At 34.6% G+C, this 22,841-nt stretch overlaps 1 protein-coding gene across 2 annotated transcripts in view; it reads left to right on the forward strand.

Annotated features, from left to right (window-relative positions):
- Positions 1-22,841, forward strand: part of LOC140452140 (uncharacterized) — a 58,329-nt gene that overhangs the window by 15,154 nt on the left and 20,334 nt on the right. For both annotated transcript variants that reach the window (XM_072546230.1, XM_072546232.1), the window contains exons 2-3: positions 4,298-4,378; positions 10,092-10,207. In XM_072546230.1, coding sequence (XP_072402331.1) covers positions 4,298-4,378; positions 10,092-10,207 — 197 coding nt within the window. The remainder of the gene's footprint in view (positions 1-4,297; positions 4,379-10,091; positions 10,208-22,841) is intronic.

Genomic DNA, 22,841 nt, shown 5'->3' on the forward strand with positions numbered 1-22,841 from the left:
GGCGTAAGACAAGGAGACACAATATCTCCAAAATTATTTACAGCTGCCCTAAAAGATATCTTTAAGTGAATAGACTGGGAAAATAAGGGAATCCCTATTAACGGAAGATACTTGAACCATCTTAGATACGCAGATGATGTAGTACTAATAGTCGACACGGGGCATGCACTGAATACGATGATTGAGGAGCTACACACAGAATCCCTAAAAAGAGGACTGAAAATTAATTTCTATGATAAACATCCAAGGGACAGAGATAGAACACGTAGATGAATATTCATGTCTGGGCCAAAATGTCAAGGTAAGCAAAGAAAATCAGACGTGTAAAAATGGGATGGACAGCATTGTGAAGACTCTCATACTTACTTAAAAATAAAAATATACCTCAAAGACTGCGAACCAAAGTGTTTAATTCCTGTATCCTACCTGTACTTACATATGGAGCTTAAACCTGGAAATTCACTAAAATAAACATGGAGATCAGAAAAACTCAGAGAGCTATGGAACGACAGATGCTGGGCATCTCACTCAAAGACCATAAAACCAATGAAGACATTCGTAATAGAACAAAAGTAAAATATGCTGTCAAACAAGCAGCTAAACTGAAGTGGAAATAGGCTGGACATAACGAACCTCTTAAGGATGGCCGATGGAATAAAGAAATCGGGAATTGGCTGCCATATGAAACCAAAAGAGGAAGACCGCAAATGCACTGCATACCACTAAATGTAGTGATGAAACTGAAATGTAGTGATGGACTGCTTGACAAAGAACAACACTTGAGATTGATAACTACTACATGAACTCCTACACCAAAAAACTTGATTGGTACGCTACGTGCAAACCGCAAATATAATCCCAAAAACGTCATTTCCAAAAAATTAAAAGTAGGCGAACATGTAGCTGAACAAAGTAATTCGGGCATCGTTCTTTAGAAGTGGAGGGACAAGCGAGATGTGCTGATGATTAGTACCAGATTCGCTGACGAAATGGTGACAATGCAGAAGGTACTGTGATGGTGACGGTGATGTTGTAAAGCCAAAGAATGTGAATTACGCAATTGTTACTTATAAATATTATGGGCCATGTGAGTCCTCGTTGACATATCAGAAGCACAGGTCAAGTATGCTTTCTAGACCATCTGGACGGGCTCGAAATGTCTCCGTGTATGTTAAAGCAGTTCGAGAAGCCGCTGTTGAGCTACACAGCATTTTCTGACCACCTAGCGCGTGAGTCCACGTCGGCATCACGCGGCCCCGTCTTCTTCTTGTAGTTCCTTCTCCTATCGGAGGTTGGCTATCATCACAGCTATCCGTACCTTATTGGCGGCTGCTCTAAAAAGATCTACTGAGCTGCAACTATACCACTCTCTTAGGTTTCTCAGCCAGGAAATTCTTCGTCTTCCTATGGATCTTTTACCCTTGATTTTACCTTGCATTATGACCCTTAATATCTCATATTTCGCACCTCTGGTAATGTGGCCTAAATATTCCAGCTTTCTTGTTTTGATGTGCTTTATGACCTCGCAATCCTTTTGTAGCCTTCTTAACACTTCTGCGTTTGTAACTCGTTGGGTCCATGGTATTTTCAAAATCCTCGGCCCCGTATATAACTTTTATGTGTGAGTCCGTATTGGCCCCTCATGGCACTTAACCTATTAAAGACGTAAAAACTTAAAGGTTATCTATAATATATATCTATACATATAAAATGTTTATTTAAAAACGTTTTTGAAGTATTTAAACTTAGTTGATTTATATACGAATATCCAACAACGTATGTTCATGTTTCCTTTGTGTAATTCAGCAACAGAAACATTAAAACCTGTAATAAAAAAGCTTTTTAATTCCTGTTTATTGTCGTGCTTAGACAATAGACATGAATTTAGCAATTATTCATATGTACAGAGCATGACATGAGGTAATTAATACTATCCTATAAAAATCAATATATATTCATAAAGTAACATAACACTTTGCGACTGAATAATAGGATGTATTGTATTCAACAAAGTGAGTAATCAGATACACATATTCGTAAATTATTACTATTACTTGAATTATAAATAATATTCAGGTGTATTAGGTTTTTATGAAATATTCGTGTATAACAAAAAATATATTATGATAACTTCATATTAATAGTTTATTATATTAGGTATATTCCACGTTTAAAAAATATATGAAATTGTCGTCTTTTTTTTCTGTAACAGGAGCTTTCTACATGAATAAATTTACACGTTTGTTCAAAGGTCCATTTCAGCTTTTACCCTCTGACTGTCCCTCTCTTCTTATAGTTTTATTATTTGTTTCAAACAATTACCAAACAGTTACAAAATATTTACAAACAGTAATTTATTTTTTTCTATGTCTTTTTCAACATCCTTCTTCCACCTGGTTTTCGGTCTGCCTTTCTTCCTTTTCCCTCCTATTCCTCCCATTAGCATTCTTTTTGGCAGTCTCGTGTTTTCCATCCTTTGGATGTGTCCCAACCATCTCAGTCTTTGTGACTTTATGATCCCTACGATATTCGATTCTCCATACATCTCCTCGAATTCCATATTTGGTCTTTTTATCCATATACCATTCCATAATTTACCTCCAAATATTTTCCTGAGGACTTTTCTTTCCCAGACTTGCAGCAAGACTTGCTCGGATTTGTTCATTGTCCATGTTTCAATGGCATATAATACAATAGGTCTTATTACTGTCTTATATATTCTTATCTTAGCCCTTCTAGATATGTTTTTGCTTTTTAATAAATTGTTTAGTGCAAAAATACAACGGTTACCGGCCATAATTCTCGCTTGGATTTCTTCCTTCATATTTGGTCTTCTCGTGAATGTCGCTCCTAAATACTGGAATATTTCTACTTCTTCGAATTTATATGTTTTTTCATCTGTTATTACTGCCAGATATTGTTCTTGTAGGTAATCTCTTTCTGTACATTCCATATATTTGGTCTTTTCTTCATTTATGTACATCCCTTTCTTTCTCGCTTTCATTTCTAATCTTTTTATTATTTCTTTTAATTCTTGCTTACTTCTGGCTATCTGTACAATGTCAGCGAATGCTAAGCATTGGTGTTTTCTTTGATATATAAGTACTGACCTGTTGATTCCAGCTTCTCTGATGGTAACTTCGAGGACGATACTGAACAACAGCGATGACAGTGGGTCTCCTTGTCGCACCCTTATCTGTTTCTTCGCCATTTATTTGAACCCTATTCTCTGTTTTTCGGAGTGTCACTTTTACCATTCTTATCAGTTTTTCACTAATTCGCATTTCACGTAGTGCTTTGTATATTTCTTTGCGTTTTATCCTATCGAACGCTTGTTTAAAGTCGATGAACAGGGCCATTGTAGGTTTCCCATATTCGTAGCTTTCTGCTTGTATTTCGCGCAGTAGGAAAATTTGATCCACTGTGCTGCGCCCTCTTCTGAATCAACATTGATATTTCCCTATGTCATTATCTATATTTTGAGATAGCTTATCTTTTATAATATACTGCAAGTATTTTATATGCAACATTTAGTAGGGCTATTCCCCTGTAATTGTGGCATAAACTTTTGTCGCCTTTTTTGTGAAAAGGGCACAGTGTCGCTTCGGTCCATTCCTTCGATAATTTTTCTTGTTCCCATATGTCTTTTAGCAACTTTTCCAAATGCTTAATTAGTACTGGTCCTCCATATTTAAACATTTCAGCTGTTACTTCATCTCTTCCTGGGCTCTTATTATTCTTTAGTTTCTCTATTATTTCTTTTATTTCTTTTTCGTTAGGCGGTCTTTCCTCTATTCGTTCTTGATCGACATTTTCCTTCACTTCTTCCTCTTCATATTCTGTTGTGGGAATTTCATTTAAAAGTTTTTCAAAGTATTCTTTCCATCTGCTCAATATTTCTTCGTCACGTACTAAATTTCTTCTACTTTTGTTTTTGTAGTGTACAGGTTTTCCTTGGTACCACTTTTTCTCATTTTTCACCCCTTGATATAAGTTTCAAATACAAATACCAAACTGGAAAAATAAAGCAACAAACAGAAAAGAATGGAAAAGAATAGTAACCCAAGCCATGGGCCTACTAGGCCTGGAGAGCTAAATTATATATATATATATATATGACGATAAAAATTATATCTAATGCTTATCGTTTCGATTTTACAGTGTTTTTTAAGACATATGACATATATACTTGGAAACAGCGACAGTTTTCTTTGGCCAAAGCCATAATTCATTTTATACGATGTTCAATTGATTCTCCTACTCTATCTAAATGCTAATAATGTTTATGTTTTTGCAGGATTACGGACGATATCCTGGCGATGGCTCGACCCAGCACCATTGTGATAATACAGAAAAATATAATACAACAATTCCAAAGGTATTCATTGATTTCCTCGACATTGCCTAATTACAGCAACCTGCACCGGCATTAATTAAACACACAAAAAGTAGCTACCACTTAAAACTTTTTTCTGGTAAATTGTTTAAGCATTTCAACGTGTTGAGCTTTGCGTTTAATGCGGCAATCGCTTCGTTTCATTATTTGAAGCGTGAAAGTGTCAAAAGGGTGTATGTGCCAAAATTATATTGTAGAGATAAGTAAGAAAAATTTCTTAACAAGAAAACGTTTAATTTGCGAGCAGAACACTACATGAGAACTGGTGTATGTGCCATAACAACATAAAATATAAATGACTTATACGCCGTATGGAACGCCCAAGTTTAACACGTTAAAGGCCTCAATGCATAGTAAAAAAATTTAAGTGTAGGCACAAATAACTTTTGGATTCATGGTATACGTTAGGAATGTCCTACGATTAATTTTCACATGAGACTCCTGGTTCGAAAAAATACAAAATTAAATTTCTATTACAAAAAAATTACTTTTGTATTAAGATACACAAATGTGACTTTAAAAGTTTTATTTAATTCAGTTTCCTTCGGTGGTACAAATTCGACTCCCTAGGCCTAACTATATCTACGCAATTGTATATATTCTTATAATATGATATTCGATACTCCCTACATTCTCAGACGAAAAATTCATTAAATTTTAATTGCCTTCACCAGCCCTCAGCCTCAGATTTTTAAAATAAACGTTAAGTATTTACTCGACACATGGAGTCATGTGATGCACACTTGCTTTTCGTATAAGACAAGAATGAACCCATGGTACAATGAATTCACAAGGTATGATATTGCGCATGACATTTGACAGCTGGCCTAGGAGTGTGACGTAGTTAAGATCGCCTGAACCACCGTTGTTCGGTGGCCTGAACCACCTCGAACCCATTATTACAGCTTAACGTACACATTAATTTTGAAATTATGGTTAAAAAATGATCTAATTTTTTTTTTAAATGTTTTGTTTTGGTTATAATTGAATAAAAAATATATTTTCAGTAGCGTAAAACCTTTATTTCTCCTAGAGATTCAGGCGAAATATTTATTTTTGTTTTCATACACATACTAATATTATAAGTACTCTTTTTGTATGCAAATCCCTTGAAATTTAAAAATTTTCTGCAGATGAAATACTGTGAATAGGTAAATAGTAGGTAGTAGATTTGCTTATTCTGATTCACTGTCACTCACTTCCAAGCAGTTTTACTGAAATAAAAACAAAATAGAGTACAATAAAGAAAAATCTGTTTTACAATTCAATATGGTATTTTAGATGAGTTATAATGACATTTAGTAAAATAAAAAATATACACATTACTATAACCTACCGATTATTATATGCAAAATTTACTTATCAAACAATATAATAACATGAAAATAAGTCACAAATTAGTCCAAACGCATTACACAATAAATATCGACTTCAGACTACTTTACACCGGTAAGACAGAAAGCTTGTATAAAAACAAAAGTTCAACAATAATATCGGTTATCAATAGTCACTATTGCAAATTGCAAGTTATGAGATAATAAATATATTTTACAGTAACTCAATACTGACTAAGTCATCTATTTTATAATAGAAAAATAATTTAGATATATGCTTACATATGTGTCTTTTTGCAAATGGTGTTTAGTTACTGTTTATTCATACTGTATATTATTTTTTTTTGTAAAACTGAAAGTTTTTATTTGCCATTGTATATCTGGTTTTGTACCTTTTTCAAAGTACGCTGTGCAATTGCTTGTTGCAATAGTGACAATGAAGATAAAATCTTTAGGTTTCATACATTTCCTAAAGATAATGTGACCAGAAAACTGTGGATTATATCTTGTTGTAGATAGGATAATTTTAATTGTAATATTGCAAGAATTTGTTCTACACATTTTAAAACTGAAGATTACCAAAGAAATCTACAACAGGAACTTTTAAATTACGTTTCTAAAAGGGTCTAAAACTCAAACCTGAGGCAGTACCTAGTCTTTATTTGCCTAAATTAACATCGGCTACCCTTTTAACCAACCAAAAGAAACGCATACAAGGAGGCGAACACAGAGAGTTCAAAAAGTATGTTGAGCAGCTTCTTACTACTTCTAGGTCAAAGACGTAAGTCTAAATCTTTATTTTTATTAATTATTAGTCATGAAACCTTAAATGGTTTTTTCATATCGATTTGTTAAGTAAGAAACTAGCCTCAGCCTGCTATGCAATTTGCAATAAGAACTGTTTCGGAGGAAATCAATTTAGCATCTTCCAAAATAACATATTTTTCTTTGTTAAATCATGTTATCATTATTTAAATATACAATGTTATCATTATTATAAACAATACAAAGATAATTTTATGTGTGAATATTACAAAAGATGTCATTTTAAATGTTGTGCAATATTGTGTGACCTCACTACACTCATATTCGATGGCCAGCTAGCTCATTCGATATAAATAAAGTTGACTTTGTCATTATTTATTTTGATTTTGTGTTTAGTTCAGTAGGTATATATACGTTTACCACTTTTCTGTATCTTTTTAAACATCTGAAATATCGAACTCTGGAGTATAAGTTAATTAACCTGTACCTACGTGTAATAAAAGATAAATATTATAATAACATAATTTTATCATCTCTTTATAATTACTATAATTAAATTAGCCAAATTATATAAAAAAAAAACTTAAAATTAAAAGTCTTTCCTATACAACTACATAAGCGTTCTTGACTACGTCATGCGCGAAAGCGAACCGATTTTGGAACATTATGTATCATACCTTGTGTATTGATTGTACCTTGAAATGAACCTGTCGCAACTTATTTATTTTAGTGTTACATTTGTTAGAAGAACGCGCTACGTGTTACTTATTAGTTAGTTGTCGTTGGGCAAGGTAGTACAGTGTGTCTTATCAGTTAATCAGTTCTCAATATGTCTTATGAAAACGAGTAGAAACGTTTGTAAAAGCTGGTGAAAGAGTTCAGACGAAGACAGTGTTCGGGATAAAAATATTGAATTAGATATTGATGAAATAAGCAGTTCTTCGTCAAATGAAGGTGTTCCGGAAAGCAAAAGACCAAAATTTACAAAATTTACCTTCAACATCACAAAACTCCAGAACAGTAGAACATTGCAAATGTTATTTTCCAATATCGACTGCCAAACGATAAAAGCTCTTCAGAAGACGATGCCATTACGATTAATCATAATACATACTAGATATGAAATAATAAAGATGGCTAGAACTTGAAAAATGTTACATTTAGTGTTCAAAACTTTTTTGAGATGTATGATAAAAAACTCCTCGACTATTTTCAACTATTTGTGAATGACGATATTATTGAGTGGATTGTACAAGAAACCAATCCATATGCACATCAAAAGTTGAATGTAGGTGGTCATGGTCCAAAAGCTAGAATTCATAAGTGGGTATATACAAATACCGAAGGAACAAAGACTTTTTGGTCTGGTTGGGATTGCAAAGATTGCCAAAGTTAGTCAAAAAAATCCATTATAGGAAAACAAAGTATAGTGTATTATGTCGCATAATCGTTTTGAATTATTACTTGCCAATTTACACTTCATGGCAATGAAAATCGTGACAAAGAACTTCGATTGTACCAACTATCATCCCTATCAAATTTTCAAAGAGTGGTAGTGCTGGGAGCAGAACTTTGCATTGATGAAACTGTAGTTCCGTTAAGGGGGCGACTGGCAATTAGGCAGTATATCAAAAACAAGAGATATAAGTTAGGGGTGAAGATATACAACCTCTGTTTGGATGGAGGTTATACTTATGATCTACAAATTTATTGTGGTAATGATAAAACTAAAAATATGTCAGTCAAAACAACAATTGCAAGAAGTTTCAATAAATATCTTTGAAAGTTTTTTCTGTTAAAAAATCAATCATAGCATTAAAGCTCTTTTTTATTGTCAAATTATTTTAACAGTGGGACTCAACTTCCTAAGTACGCCTCTCTTCAAGCTTTCTATGGCTTTTCCCTTTTTCAAAACATAAGTTTTTTTTCAGGCCTCGATTTCAGAATAAACTTGGTTTGAATTTAAAACTCGAACTCGAACAACGTCTAGAGGGAACAATATAATCAATGGCATTATGATAAACAACATAAGGCATACAGATAATACGGTTATCATCGCAGAAAATAAAGAACAGCTCCAAATACTAATAAATATACTCACAGGAGGGAGCACCAGACGAACTAGAACAATTATTGAGAGAAAAATTGAAGAAAAACGTGGTATAGGAAGAAAGAAGAAATCGTGGGTAAGGAATATAAGAAATTGGACCAGACCATTCTCATATATCAAGCCCACAATAAACAATACTTTGCATACTGGTCGCCAATTTGCAGCTTTCTTAATCTCCCAGAAACCAATATCAGACATATGATTAAGTTTAAAGTGTCGAGTACCTTTATCAGGTTCTACTTAATGAAATTGCGGTAACAAGGCATAAAACTTTTCCTAGTAACCAGAAATCTTTATTTAATCGACCCAACCAAGCCGTCTGCAACCAAGAACTTATTATTTTTGGTATGGCCGACACAGTTATGAAACCGTATTATTTTAAATGTGAAATATATTTGGAAGTCAGAAAACCGCCACTCAGAAGAAAAAGTAAACAATATGCAATTTCATTGGAACCACGTCCTGACAATCTCTCATGCCACAAAGCATAACGTTCCTGTGTCACATAGATTCTTAAGTTGTATCATGAGAGCTGTGAAAGGTAAAACATGTCTGAATGTGTGAATGTCAGCAAAAACAAAACTTGCTCTGCCCATTGGTAAGACACATATGTTACTATCAGTTCTTGCGAACTGCCAAAATTTTTTGAGCCTGTTCTGCCTTACTTTGATTAAGTTTAAGTTTTCCTGCTTGAATATAGATTTGGTAAACTTATACGTGAATTGAATGTTCAGATATAATTTTTTATATCTGAATTAGTAGGTTGTTTAATATATTTCCCATCAAACGCGGAAAATTTTAATTGTCTTTAACAGTCTTCTTATACACGCCAATAAATTCATTGCTACTGCTGATTGTTATCTGCCTTTTACTTTCGTTTGGATGTTCGTAAGAGCCGTGATGAGTCTTTGTATTCTAGTTACATGAATAAGTTTCAACATAAAACTTGTTAAACTGGATTTTCCATTTTCTATAACTTATATTTCTACACTCGAACTTGAATGTAGAGAAAAGGTTCAAGAAAAAAAAATTGCCTTAAATACTGGCATACAAAATGATATCTTTCATGTTCAAACCTTTCTTACTGATGCTTGCTTTTCTGGCTTCGAAACACCTTTCTGCGTTTTGTACAGTAACTTTTTTAGTTTACTGTTTTAGCTTTTGCGATAATTGGGTCCTTTACAGCTGTAAGCGAGGCAACTACTTTAGTTTGCCATCTCAATGCTGTCAGCATATCTTTAGTTTAGACACAGCTATTAGCCACCTTAATATTTTCGATCCAGACTTCTGGATTTGCGCTGTAAGTGCAATATTGTTGTTAAGGCGAAATAGGTCAGTCCACGTTAATGTTATACATCAACGGTCAAAAGTTCTAAAGGATACTACAAGTCTGAACCCGATAAAATATCAGTTTTAATGCTATTCGCCGTAGTAATAAGAAATTAACTTTAGTAATCCTTTAAATGTATTAATTCTAAAATGATAGTTTAGGAATCAAGTCTATTATAAACCTACAGTCCCCAAGAGAACATGCCAGTTGCGGCCAACCTCTGGAGGCGTCTGGATTTTCCTACGATCCCAGTATTTTCATGGAACAAAATAGTAAGTTTATTTTGATTTAATAACATCTTACTAATATTGCACCAGATACTTATTTTCTCTGAGTAGATAGCAAAGCTCTATAAAGGCTGTTGAAAAATTTATTTAATGTAGTAACTTGGCGAAAGAGATTTTTATAAAGTAAACACTATCTACGTTGATTATTTTTTAAAGTATATTTTAGTTCATTTTAATGTGTTTTTTATTTGGTTTATTACAAGAGGAGGTTAGGTATCAATCTATGTCATACTTTAGTTGATACTGACAGAGTATAAAAATTAAGAGACTTATTTAGAAAATCTTTACATATTCACCGGGAACTCCTTCCTTATTGAGTGCCCACCACAGAATCTCTCGAGAAACTCTATCATATACTTTCTTAAAATCAATGAATATCACTTTTTCAAATTAAAACAAAGTATTTTAACTCAACCGTATAAGTCGGCAAATTTTTTCAGTGGTACGTTGACATGTTTACAGAGTAAAAATCAAGAGAAGACAAAAAAATATTTTATTTGCGAAACACCATACAAAAAATTGAGTGTGCCGGCATTGATCATGAACGTTCTTTCCCAGTACCTTCAAGCTTCTGCGTCAGAATGGTTCTTCCTCCGAACTTCCCTCCTGTTCAGTACCTTGTAAATCAGTTCAGAACTTTCTAGAGTTTACGTTTTCCAAATATTTGGTCAAGTGGAGGAGATCTTGTAACTAGCAGCTTTGACCAGAAGTGGGCCGTTGTACACAGCTTCCGGATGATTGTGGCTAGTATCTTCCGGAGTTGTAATATTATGAGCTTTCCTTAAATTTCTTTTCGGGTTTCATTTAAATTTGCATTCAAACAGAGAGCTTGGAAATAACCTAGAATAGGTAATCTTGTGAAAGATAAATTGAGGGTTTTTCCAGATTTCCAACACTTGAATAGGTCTCGTAGGCATTGGGCATTTCTTGGAATACTTGTTGGAGAAATACTTAGTGCAATTCAGAAATTTGATATCTTTCCCACAGTGCACCAGTTAGAACGGTTTCGGTTTCAGTCTGCTGTTGCGGAGGACTTCTCTCCAATCATCCGGAGTTTCCTTATAAGCTTTATCATATATTAAACTCATGTCCCGGTCGCACTCTAGATAGGAATGTTCTGTGATGGGAAAAATTACTTTCACAAACTCAAACCGTCCACAGTCGCAAAATATTATCAAATTTTGAACCTGAGATGACAGTACGTTATACACTAAGTGATGGATCACCGAACACACATCGTCAGCCCCTTTTTATGCTACCGATTTAAAACTTATAAAATTAAGTTGCCGTTTATAGTAGACATCGTTTGAGGTCACATTAGGGGTTGATAAATTTTTTTGGAAGTCTATGGTTATGGCTTCGGTATCGATTGCTTTTGATGACAATTTTTAATATTTTCTTTTCACAGAATAAAACTTTTCACTTCTCGCAAGATGAAGTTGTTTCTTTTTTTTTTTTTAATTTCTCCAAGATTTGGGTTTTCTTTTGGGATTGATAAATACAATATTAAACTTTGTTTAAAAAATTTCGCGAAATTGGTCATACCGTGTCATGTATCTTTTATCTTGTACCGTATCATGTACGAAAGTCTTCATCAGGTCCACTCCTAACACGATAGAAATAAGAAGCAAGATTAGATGTCCCTGTACCCACTCGAATTTGTCGACGCATAATTGGCAGAACGGTAATCAGACCACCTAAATACCGATTCTGATCGTCGTAGTTAGCAAGTTCACTGAATTAAGTCAAAATGCGTCGCCTTTCGGCTTCATTGACGTTCCCAAAACAACGAAAACGATGGCACTTGCAATCTGGCCCTACCTCATGAGTGGTGGCTCTCAGAAGTTTCATAACGTCACCAACATGACCTGTTTTTCTTCTTTTTTTAGCAGCAGTCCCCACTTCAATCACTACCACTACTTTCGATTTTAATCAGTTTGTACTCACTACTTTACTATTGTTCAAATAGAATCAACTGACAAACTAGAACACACAACACACCAACGAAGTCGCTAAACTAAGAAAGAGAATCACAGAAATGCTGCACTCGACCCGACCTGTTGAGACAGAGAGGGAGCGCCTTTGGACCCTGACGGTTATTCCCTCGCAGCGCGCGGACTGTGATGATTCTTCCCACATACTTCCCAGTACACCGTTTCATTTAACATTTGTAATAAAAGGACTGTAAATGTTTTTCCCTTTTACTCCGTACCATCTGAAAGTAATGGAGGAAAGGAATGAGCGAGGAGACCGACTATTAGAATTCTGCAACCAAAGGAAATTCTCTGTAATGAACACGCATTTCAAGCATCATCCGCGTAGACTCTATACTTGGAAATCACCTGGAGATAGAACAAGAAATCAAATAGACTTTATTCTGATCAGTTCGAGATGGAAGTCTTCAATTACCAACGCAAAAACATTTCCAGGAGCAGAATGCGGAAGCGATCACCAGCTCTTGATGGCTGATTACAGAATACGTTTCAAGAACATACGCAAAGCTTCTCCCCGTTCTTTTAGGCTAACGGACCCCGAATTAGCTACGTTTAAAGAGAGAATTGAACCAGCACTAACCAGAATAGAGAACAATCAGGCAGAACAAAGTGTGGATGAAGCCTGGACAGATATTAAAGAAACCATCGTAACAACAGTGAACCAATGTCGCCAACCATCTATAAATAATAGCATTAAACCGTGGATCAGCAGAAACACGTGGAAAGTGATTGAACAAAGAAAGCAACTTAAACTTGGCCCCTGTGATCAACAGACATATAAAGCTCTCTCCAGAGATATTCAACGAAGATGCCGAAAAGACAAACAAGAATACATCTCTGAAATCTGTCAAGAAATAGAAAATCACGGATATCGAAATGAAACCAAAGACCTCTTCCGGAAAGTGAAAATTTCTTGCGAGAGAATTTAAACACAAGAACTATGCAATAGAGGACAAACAGGGTATTATCATAAGTGATATCGACAGAGTGTTGGAAACATGGAAAAACTATTGTTCAGAGCTCTACAGGGAAGAACACGTAAATCTAGGCCACACTTCGGCCCTCGAAAACATCGCATACAACCCTGAACCTGAAATTCTGCTGTCCGAGATTGAAGAAGCTGTAACTCACCTCAAGAAGAATAAATTCCCTGGCTGCGATGATATCACGGGAGAGCTCCTTCAGAACATGGGAGACAAAGGATGTTACATAATGTGGAAACTTTGTAATGAAATTTGGAGATGCGGAAAGTGGCCCAGAGAATGGCGCACATCATTGTGCATACCAATCCATAAAAAAGGAACAACTACAAAGTGTAGTAATTATCGTACCATCTCACTGATTTCCCATCCAAGCAAAATATTACTAAGAATCATTAAACGCCGTTTGCAACAATACTTAGACAAACAAATTCCCCAAGAACAAGCAGGCTTTGTCAAAGGGAAGGGTACGAGAGAGCAAATCCTTAATATGAGGCAGCTCATAGAAAAGGCCCGCGAATTTAAAATTCCAATAATAATCTGTTTTCTAGACTACCAAAAGGCATTTGATTGTGTGAAGTGGGAAGTTCTCTGGACAGTTCTTCATGAGATGGGAGTTCCAGATCATTTGGCAATATTAATTAAAAACTTATACGAAGATAACTCAGTTAAAATAAGAATTGAAAACCAGCAATCTGATACCTTCAAAACCAGCAGAGGTGTACGACAAGGGTGCATACTATCTCCAGACCTGTTCAATTTATATGGAGAATACATAATGAGGAACGCACTCGATGGATGGAGAGGCGGCATCTCCATTGCAGGAAAAAAGATCTCAAACTTAAGATTCGCAGACGATACAACACTGATAGCAACATCTGAAGAGGAGATGTCGAGACTGATAAAGAGAGTAGAAACCGAAAGCAACAAGTGTGGGCTCAAGATTAATAATCAGAAAACAAAAATCATGATTGTGGACCACGCGAATATCCTCCAAACAACAGGCGCCCTAAATCAATTCGAGAAAGTAGACGAGTTCACGTATCTAGGATCTTCCTTAAGCAATGCAGCCTCCTCCCATACGGAAATTCGCAGAAGAATAGGGATGGCCAAGAACGCGATGAGTCGACTGTCAAAAATATGGAAGGACCGCTCTTTATCCAAAAAACTCAAAATGAGACTGGTACGGACACTCATTTTTTCAATCTTCAGTTACGGTGCCGAAATATGGACAATAAAATCAGAGGATAGGAAAAGGATTGACGCATTCGAAATGTGGTGCTGGAGACGAATGCTACGCGTCTCGTGGACGGAGCACAGATCCAATCAGTCGATTCTCGAAGAGCTAAACATTCAGACCAGACTCTCCTCTCAGTGTCTTGCAAATGTTTTAAAGTTTTTTGGCCACATTGCCAGAAGAGACAATGACAACTTAGAAAGATTAATTGTATGCGGAAACGTAGAAGGACGTAGAGGCAGAGGACGCTCACCTATCCGATGGTCAGATCAAGTACAGAAAGCCACTGGAGAGACGTTTTCCGAGTCCATGAGAGCAGCCCAAAATCGCAAGAGATGGAGAGAATTGACAGCCCGCATTGTAGGAAATCACGATCCTCAGCAATGAGGAAACGACAAGAGAGAGAGATCTGAAAGTAAGATGTATTCAAAAAAAAAAGGAAAGACAGTTAAAATTCGATTTCACGTATAGTGCATCTGTATATCCGCTTATACGTATTTAATTCTAAAAGGAATCTTCGGAGCGGCTATTTACAAACGCTCTGAGCGTGAAAACAATCTTTCCTGTCGTAGTAGAAGCAACAATAAAATGGCTTCGATATGGACGCAATAGCGACATCTGATAATAAATCCGAAAACTAATTATTGTCGAAACCAAATTCAGATTTCTGCTTTAATCTGTGCCTTCTAAGAATTGCAAGGCAAAACAGACGTTAATAAAGATGTAATTAGAGACATGGAGAATTTAAAATTGCATTCCACAACCTTTTCCTTAACTAAGCAAAAATCCTTAGCGAATTGGTTTCTAGTACTCATAAAGAGTATACCGAAATAAAAGGAAAGACAGTTAAGATTTGATTTCACGTATAGTGCATCTGTATATCCGCTTATACGTATTTCATCCTAAAAGGAATCTTCGGAGCGGATATTTACAAACACTCTGAACCTAAACGTGTAAACAATCTTTCCTGTCGTAGTAGAAGCAACACTAAAATATTATTCTGATCAACATTTGCCCATTTATATTGATTATTATTTTTTATTTATTGGTGTGTGATAAATTGCATTTTCCAAGTCGGCTCATAAAAGCTACAAAAAACACAACAATAAACGGCAATTTATTATACACCCCTTAAGATTAATGATAATATAGGGGCGGGTATTTCTTTAACGTCGTTGCGTTTTCCACAATTTTATGAAAGCTTTTACTCATTTATAGCCTAATTAGCTTTGAGATCTTTGATGGCGATAAAAACGAAAAGCTCCATAAATGTTATGTAAATGTTTCATTTTCTTACTGTAATTATACAGTAAAATGGCATTGACGCATTTTTTTTATTTTAACTATAAAGCGAAAAGTAGTATAACATATAAACTGCTGGAGAAAATTGCTCTACACTGTTGCTATTGTATTTGAGTTTATTATTCCTAATCTTGTTCCGAAAGATTTAAAAGTCACATAAAATTAGAGTTTAATGTTAATATTGAGAATTAAAATGAGTTAAATGTTAAAATTTCAACATTTAAATCAAGTTAGTTAAATGTAATCGAATGGACTATCTTCCAATAAAGTCGTCCCAAGAACGCACCTCAAAAATATTTACGCAAAATTTACACAAGATTTCAGTTAAACAATTCTTATACATTTTAGAGAAAAATGGTTCAAATAAAAGTTATTGATCTTAAAAAGTTCCTTAATTTGCGAGTTTCTAAATTAAAATGTATAAACAATTGACCGAGATAATTGCAAAAACCGTTATTTTTGCAGTAATTTTTAAATGTTAATAACTTTGGTTTTTGCTTCTTGAGCTCTAAGTTTTTAAAGCGTGATAAATCTCAGCTGGATCGACCAAATAGTTAGTAAGTTATTCAATTTGTTTGTCCTGGAGAGCGATTATTTAAATTACTTACCCAAAGAGTAACTCTAGAGGCGTTTAGCAGAGCGCAATCGATTCTTTGAGGCTTCAAGACAGAGGAAGAAACTTCTACAAAGAAGTAGTAGTTTGTAGAAGCTTCTACAAACTTTTATCAAAATAAACTAATTCGACAAGGTACGACATACGGTAAGCATGTTGTTCATTGTGGATATGATCAATGCTTTTCTTGCAGATCAAAATTTATAAGACGTCATATGTTTTTCGGAGCACTGGCAAAGTGAACAAAATTTAAAATTAATTAGCATCTCCGGCTTTTCATTAGTTAATTTCTTTTGTAGGGTAAAAAACGAACAAGGTGGAGTTGCAATTTATGTACCTTAAATAAAAACCAATATTTTAACTGTATACGGATCGGGTAAACCAATTCGCTAAGAATTTTGTTTAGTTAAGAAGATATGTTGTGGAATGCAATTTTTAGATTCCCCATGTCTCTAATAACATCTTTATCAACGTCTGTTTTGCCTTGCAATTCTTAGAAGGAACAGATTAAAGCAAAGTTCTGAATTTGGTTTCGAAAATTAGTTTACGGATTTTAATATCAGATGTAGCTATTTGCGTCTATACGAAGCCATGTTAGAGTTGCTTCCTAAGACAGAAAAGATTTATTTTCACGTTCAGAGCGACTGTGAAAGCCGTTCTGAAGAGGCCTATTAGGCCGAAATACGTATAAGCGGATGCACAGGCGCCCTGTACGTGAAATCAAATCTTAACTGTCTTTTCCTTTTTAACTATAAACGATTATTCTAGAATCACATCTCAGTCCAGTAGTTTTTCCATTTGGAGTGTTAATTTATAATTAATATTATATATTTATATAAATAATATACATTAACTATTAAAATTTAAATATGTTTTACGAAATAATAGTAAAATTCAATATCTTTTTTGTGGGAAAAATTATTTAATTTATTTTTCCGGGATTTTCCTGGAAGTATAAGTAAAACAGTTCCTATTATTTTCTCGATCTATTCCACTTAAAAAAAATGAATGTTTTGCGTCCCATAAAAGGCGACAAATTGCAAATTTTTCCAGCGCACTTCCATTCTAAAAAAATGAAACTCGGAAAGTTACCCTCCATTTTAAAGTAGCGGTATTTTACGAGTACAATCACTTTAACGGATTATAACTTTTTACACCTTCTCTGTATATGCCATCTATAAATTGGATCGTAAAATCTAGATCTTCACTTATAGCCTGTTCTTTTTCAGTTCTTAATGTTAATAAACAATCACCCCTTCTTCAAACGGTTATTCTAATAACAATTTTGATAAAGTGTTCAATTTTTTTAATATATCTTAAAATTGAAGCCTCAAAGAATCGATTGCGGTGTAATTACGACTTCATATTAGTATTGGTATATCCAAAACTACCCAATTAACAGCCTAAAATTAGTCAACAAACAAACGAATTTTGATTCTTAGTACACGTAAAGAAAGAACAACAACCCCTTTCTTTAATTAAGACATTTTATTGAAAAACGTTTAAGTAGTTGTGCTGGATTTATAAATAACAGAGTTTTCAAGATCAATAACTAGTTTTTCCTTAATAATGCAAATGCAATCCGTACTTTTTAAGACAGTTCACATTCTGATACTGATTTAGAAATATTATGTGGTATAAAAATATTGCGATGCAAATTTTTATTACATTTTTTAATTTACTTGAACTTTAAATTTATTGAAGGTCACTCTTTTACTAAAACCTGCAATAGAATTAACGACATTGGTTGGTCTTTAAGTTTAGCAGCGACAAAACTTTGCCAAACACAACAAGAGACCAACTCTGGGAAATTTTGCATGAATTAGACTTCGTTTGGGAGAAGCATGATGCGAAATCTGTGCTTATAGAGAAAGCTGAAATAATTTATTATAGGAGGCGATATTTAAGAGAAATTCTAAAATTGAGAAGAGACGGTACAAATATTTTTATATCTGGATGAAAGATGGACCAATTAAGGACATTTTTGAACAAAAGTTTAGTAACACAAACGGCTTAAAATTATGCGTCAGGCGTATCTACGGAATGTCTACTTTTTTTTTTTCGTCTTTATAGAGGGGGGATCTGGAATCTTCGAAAGACATCTCAGTCCAGGACGCTGCCTGACAAACTTTAGTGCAGGATTCGTTCTTCGTACTCCCAGCGATAGTTCCCGAGATACTTTAAAATGCCCTCTCGTCGCCGAGTCTACGCCGAACGCCTGCCTGCTAAACCAGACCCTCCTCTGTCATCCAGTGATATGGAAGCGAAATGGCCGCTGTAAGGCCGGCATCACTTCCGAAGCACTACCTTTATTCATTCATTCTCCATTCATACACATCCACACTCTATTCATCAGCAAGGATGCTCACTGTCTCGTTCCAGGTAGCGCGTAGAAGACACTCATCGCTCCTAGTTCGGCATCATTTCCAGATGGGCATTTCCTCCTTCCCCACAGTCTGACTTACGCATTCTAACTCATACAGTGTGACCCACTTTTGTAGTTTCACCTTTCAGCATCATTCACTCTTACCTTTAGCGTTGGTCCAGCTGTCTTTCTTCCTCTTCCTTTTTCTTGACCACTGCACGGATATAGCTGTGTATATTAGTTGAACCTAATTTATTTTCAATCATTCTCTCAATTATTTCTCTCACTGTAACAAAATTCACACCTGTCTCTCTCTCCATTCTGTTCCTTTCCACTATTCATCTGCTGCAATCTAACATCGTATGTGTCACAGTGTCCGAGTATCCACAGTATAGGCATTTATCTGTATCAGCCTTTCCGATCCTATAGAGGTAGGCCCTAAAACACCCGTGTCCTGTGAGCACCTGCGTCAGGAAATAATCCAGTCGCCTGTGGCCACAGTCCACCCAATCTCTTATGTTCGGGATCAGCATTTTCGTCCACTGTGCCACATAACGGAATGTCTACTGAATTGAAATTACCAACTGGTTAACTTTGTCGTTTGTTCATCACCCATATTGGAGGATATAAAGGAATATCTTTCAAACTCTACGAGGGACTATACTATATATACAAGCATATTTCCCTATACGCTCCTGAAGAAGCTGAAGCTGTTTTCACTTAAAGATCCTTTTTGTGTGGCAGATTATCCCATTCTGGGTTTGGTTTTACAGTTTCTGGTGTGGCTTCGCTGTTTCCACTACTTTTCTCCATTCTTGTCTCACTTTGATTGTCCTTTCTATATTTCCAATTTGTATACTCCGTAAGTCTTCTTCCACTTGTTGTCTCCATCTCAGTTTAGGTCTGCTTCTGGTTCTTTTACCTGGTGGTATCCATTCCGTTATAACTCTTTAATGGATTGCTCTTTTCTCTTCTCATTATGTGTACATACCATCTAATTCTTTGTGCTTTATTGCTCTAACTAAAATTTTTGAAAGGAGGATTTGGTTGCAAAATGTAATCAGAATAGTTTTGTCCAGTAAATTTTAAGCGAATAAAGAGATTTGACATTATGGACCGTCGGATTTCGGAAAAAGAGGAGTTCAACCACGATTTTATCACGTATGCCTTTGGGAGTACCGAAAGAACAAATCAAGAAGTAAGGTTCTTTTGCAAGGAAAATCTTTTGTAAAAAAAATTCTTCCTTATGCCATATTACGAATCGATAGAGGACTATTGATTCTATTTTTAAAAATTTTGGCATAAGTATAAGTGCTACTGCTACTGATATCCCCAGGGTGTTAATTATGACCTAAACATGTAATGTTAATAGGTCAGTGTCCGTGATTTTTTCTTCACGTCACCTAAAAGTTTGTTAGTTTCGATGATAAGGAACCTGTAAAAAAAGCATAATGGCAGGTCGTGAAAACGAACACTTTTACCTTGGAAAAGTTGTGGAAAATTTATATATTATTTTTATAAATACGGTAAAATATATTATTTTTATAAATTCTTGTACAATAAGGTATAAATATTTATTATTTTTTTGTTTTGAACAGTTTTGTATAAAGACCGTTGTAATTTTCTACCATAAAACTGTGTTATCATTCATTTGCAAATCGAGTATAATACTGCTTGCGCAATGTTTGCAAATTATTTTATAAGTTCTTGTATATTCCCAAATTGATATATATTTAAAAAAATCTGTACCAGTTGGCCTACAATGTAGATATTATCAAACAAAGCTTACTACGATCAAAAATGTTATCCGAAACATCGAAAAAATACAGAGTACTTAGTGATTTAGCATGTTTTAGCCCCATTTTTCAAAACAATACAAACGTTTTTCACGGACACTTAAATATTTTATTATGTATACTGATTAATCATTAACGGGATGTCTTTTCCCACTAGTGAAAAATTTAGAAATAGTAACGCACAGTGTGTTTCTGTGAAATATGTAGATAATAACTAAGTCTGAAATTAAAGCTTCAAACTGATGTATTTTTTATTTTGGGTCACAACGATAGCGAATAAGATGGTTATGGTTATGGTTAGGTTAAGGTTCACTGACTATGGAATAATTCTATTACATATATTTTTGAAAGCAACAAAAATAAAGAACCTACATATCTATTGAAAGAGGAAGTAGGTGTAATATTATAGTTATGGATTTGTCGTTCATAAGTTATCTGTAAGGATTTGGCCATGTCCATGTTTTCCATTTTTTCTGCTAATATATTTTGCCCAGTTCCACGGATTATTTAATACCCCAGTCAAGGAAGAAAAAAAGCTAAAAAAATCTTTGATACAGATATTTGAAGGTTCTAAAAGGTATATGAGGGGTAGCTGGTGAAAAATCCTTGAAGACATACAGCTGATTTTCCTTTGTCTTTGTTTTAAACAGTCCTCCCCTCGCAAAAAAAGGAAACCTTATCCACGGCCTTGCTCTTCAACCAAAACACGACGCAAACGTTTCAATTTGTTTGCTTACCCTATCTCCAAGCCCAGTAATTGTTCAGTCTCCCCTTTTAACCCCCTATTAGTAATTATAATTGTTACACCTTCTATTTAAGTGAGTACGATATTGTATTAACTTTATTGTCTCAAAACAAGAAAACACTACAATAACATTAATGCTATAATTCATATACTTTTAATACAAAAGCAAGATCGGAAAGTTATTTTTGGACAAATAAATCGAAATGGGCACTTATTTTTGGATGACGGAAGCATTACCGATAATTACACAAATTAATGTTATGATGTACATATGTAAGTTTCACGTTCAACGAATACATTATCCAAACACCTCATTAAAACGATAGTAAGGTATTTTTAGAACTTTAATAATAAGTTTACACCATTATATTTCTAAAATAATGCTCTTGATTTATATTTTGTCAATTAATATTATTTACGTAAAGAGAAGTATACAGTGAGTCTCAAAAATATTTTGTTACATAGTTACACATTGTCAGACATTGGCCTGGGTGGAAAAGGTTTGAGACCAATATGAAGCGGAGAAATAATTTATTATACGGGATGTCTCTAATTGATAAATAAATAAATTGAAATGTGGATGCTTCTTGACGCATTACAAATAGAAGGCCGTTATTGCAATTCATATCTTAATCTAATTTTTAGATTCAGGTTAACACAATGTTAGTTAGTAGGTGGTGAGAAGTATTAGGTTTGGATTGGTTAATACTGGGATTTGGATGTGATTTCCTTGGGTTATGGGCCAGAGAAATAAAAAGTTGCTTGCTTGTGCATGGGTGCTAAATCTCTGAATCTCTTTATTCAATTATCTTCTATTTCTATTTTGTGATGTGAAGTGAGTAAAATGCTGATAATCTTCTACAGTCATTATTGATGTTTTGACGCTGGTTTTTCAATTTTCCCTACTCTGATTTATTCCGAATTATGCAATAATTTGCTATACCAAGTAAACTAAGAAGATTAGTTGAAGCCACCATCACTCAGACGAAAGTACGCGTCCAAAACCATTTGACAGATCCATTCCAGATAACTAAGAGGCTAAAACAGGAAGATAGGCTGTAATAATGCGTGCTAACAAAGCTGTCATAGGTGTTTGGTCTGTGGATCCAAAAACATCCATCATAAAATTCAAAATATATAAAACCATGACGCGACCAATAGCAAAATATGGCGCAGAAACATGGATCATGGTAGAAAAAACAATAAACCTTATTTTTGAAACAAATATATTGCAAAGGATATTTAGATCCATCTGCGACAATGGTATGTGGACAATAAGGTTCAACCACGAATTATATCAATATTAAAAAGAATCCTCTATAGCAAATGATGTAAAAATACAAAGATTGCGCCGGGCAGGTCACCTTATAAGAATTTATAATACCTACTAGACCGTTTAGTGAAGCTATAGTGGGTTGTAGGTAAATAGGAAGACCAAGAAAGAGGTGGATAGACGAAGTGAGATCCGGTGCTAATGAGATATTGAGGGTAGATAATTGAAGTAGAGCAGCCATTTAAAGGGATGCTTGGAGACGGTTGAGACAGAAAAAGAGATAGAGAGATTTAGTCTGATTGTATTAGCAAAGA

The sequence above is a fragment of the Diabrotica undecimpunctata genome, chromosome 10, assembly GCF_040954645.1.
Source record: "Diabrotica undecimpunctata isolate CICGRU chromosome 10, icDiaUnde3, whole genome shotgun sequence".
NCBI lineage: Eukaryota > Metazoa > Arthropoda > Insecta > Coleoptera > Chrysomelidae > Diabrotica > Diabrotica undecimpunctata.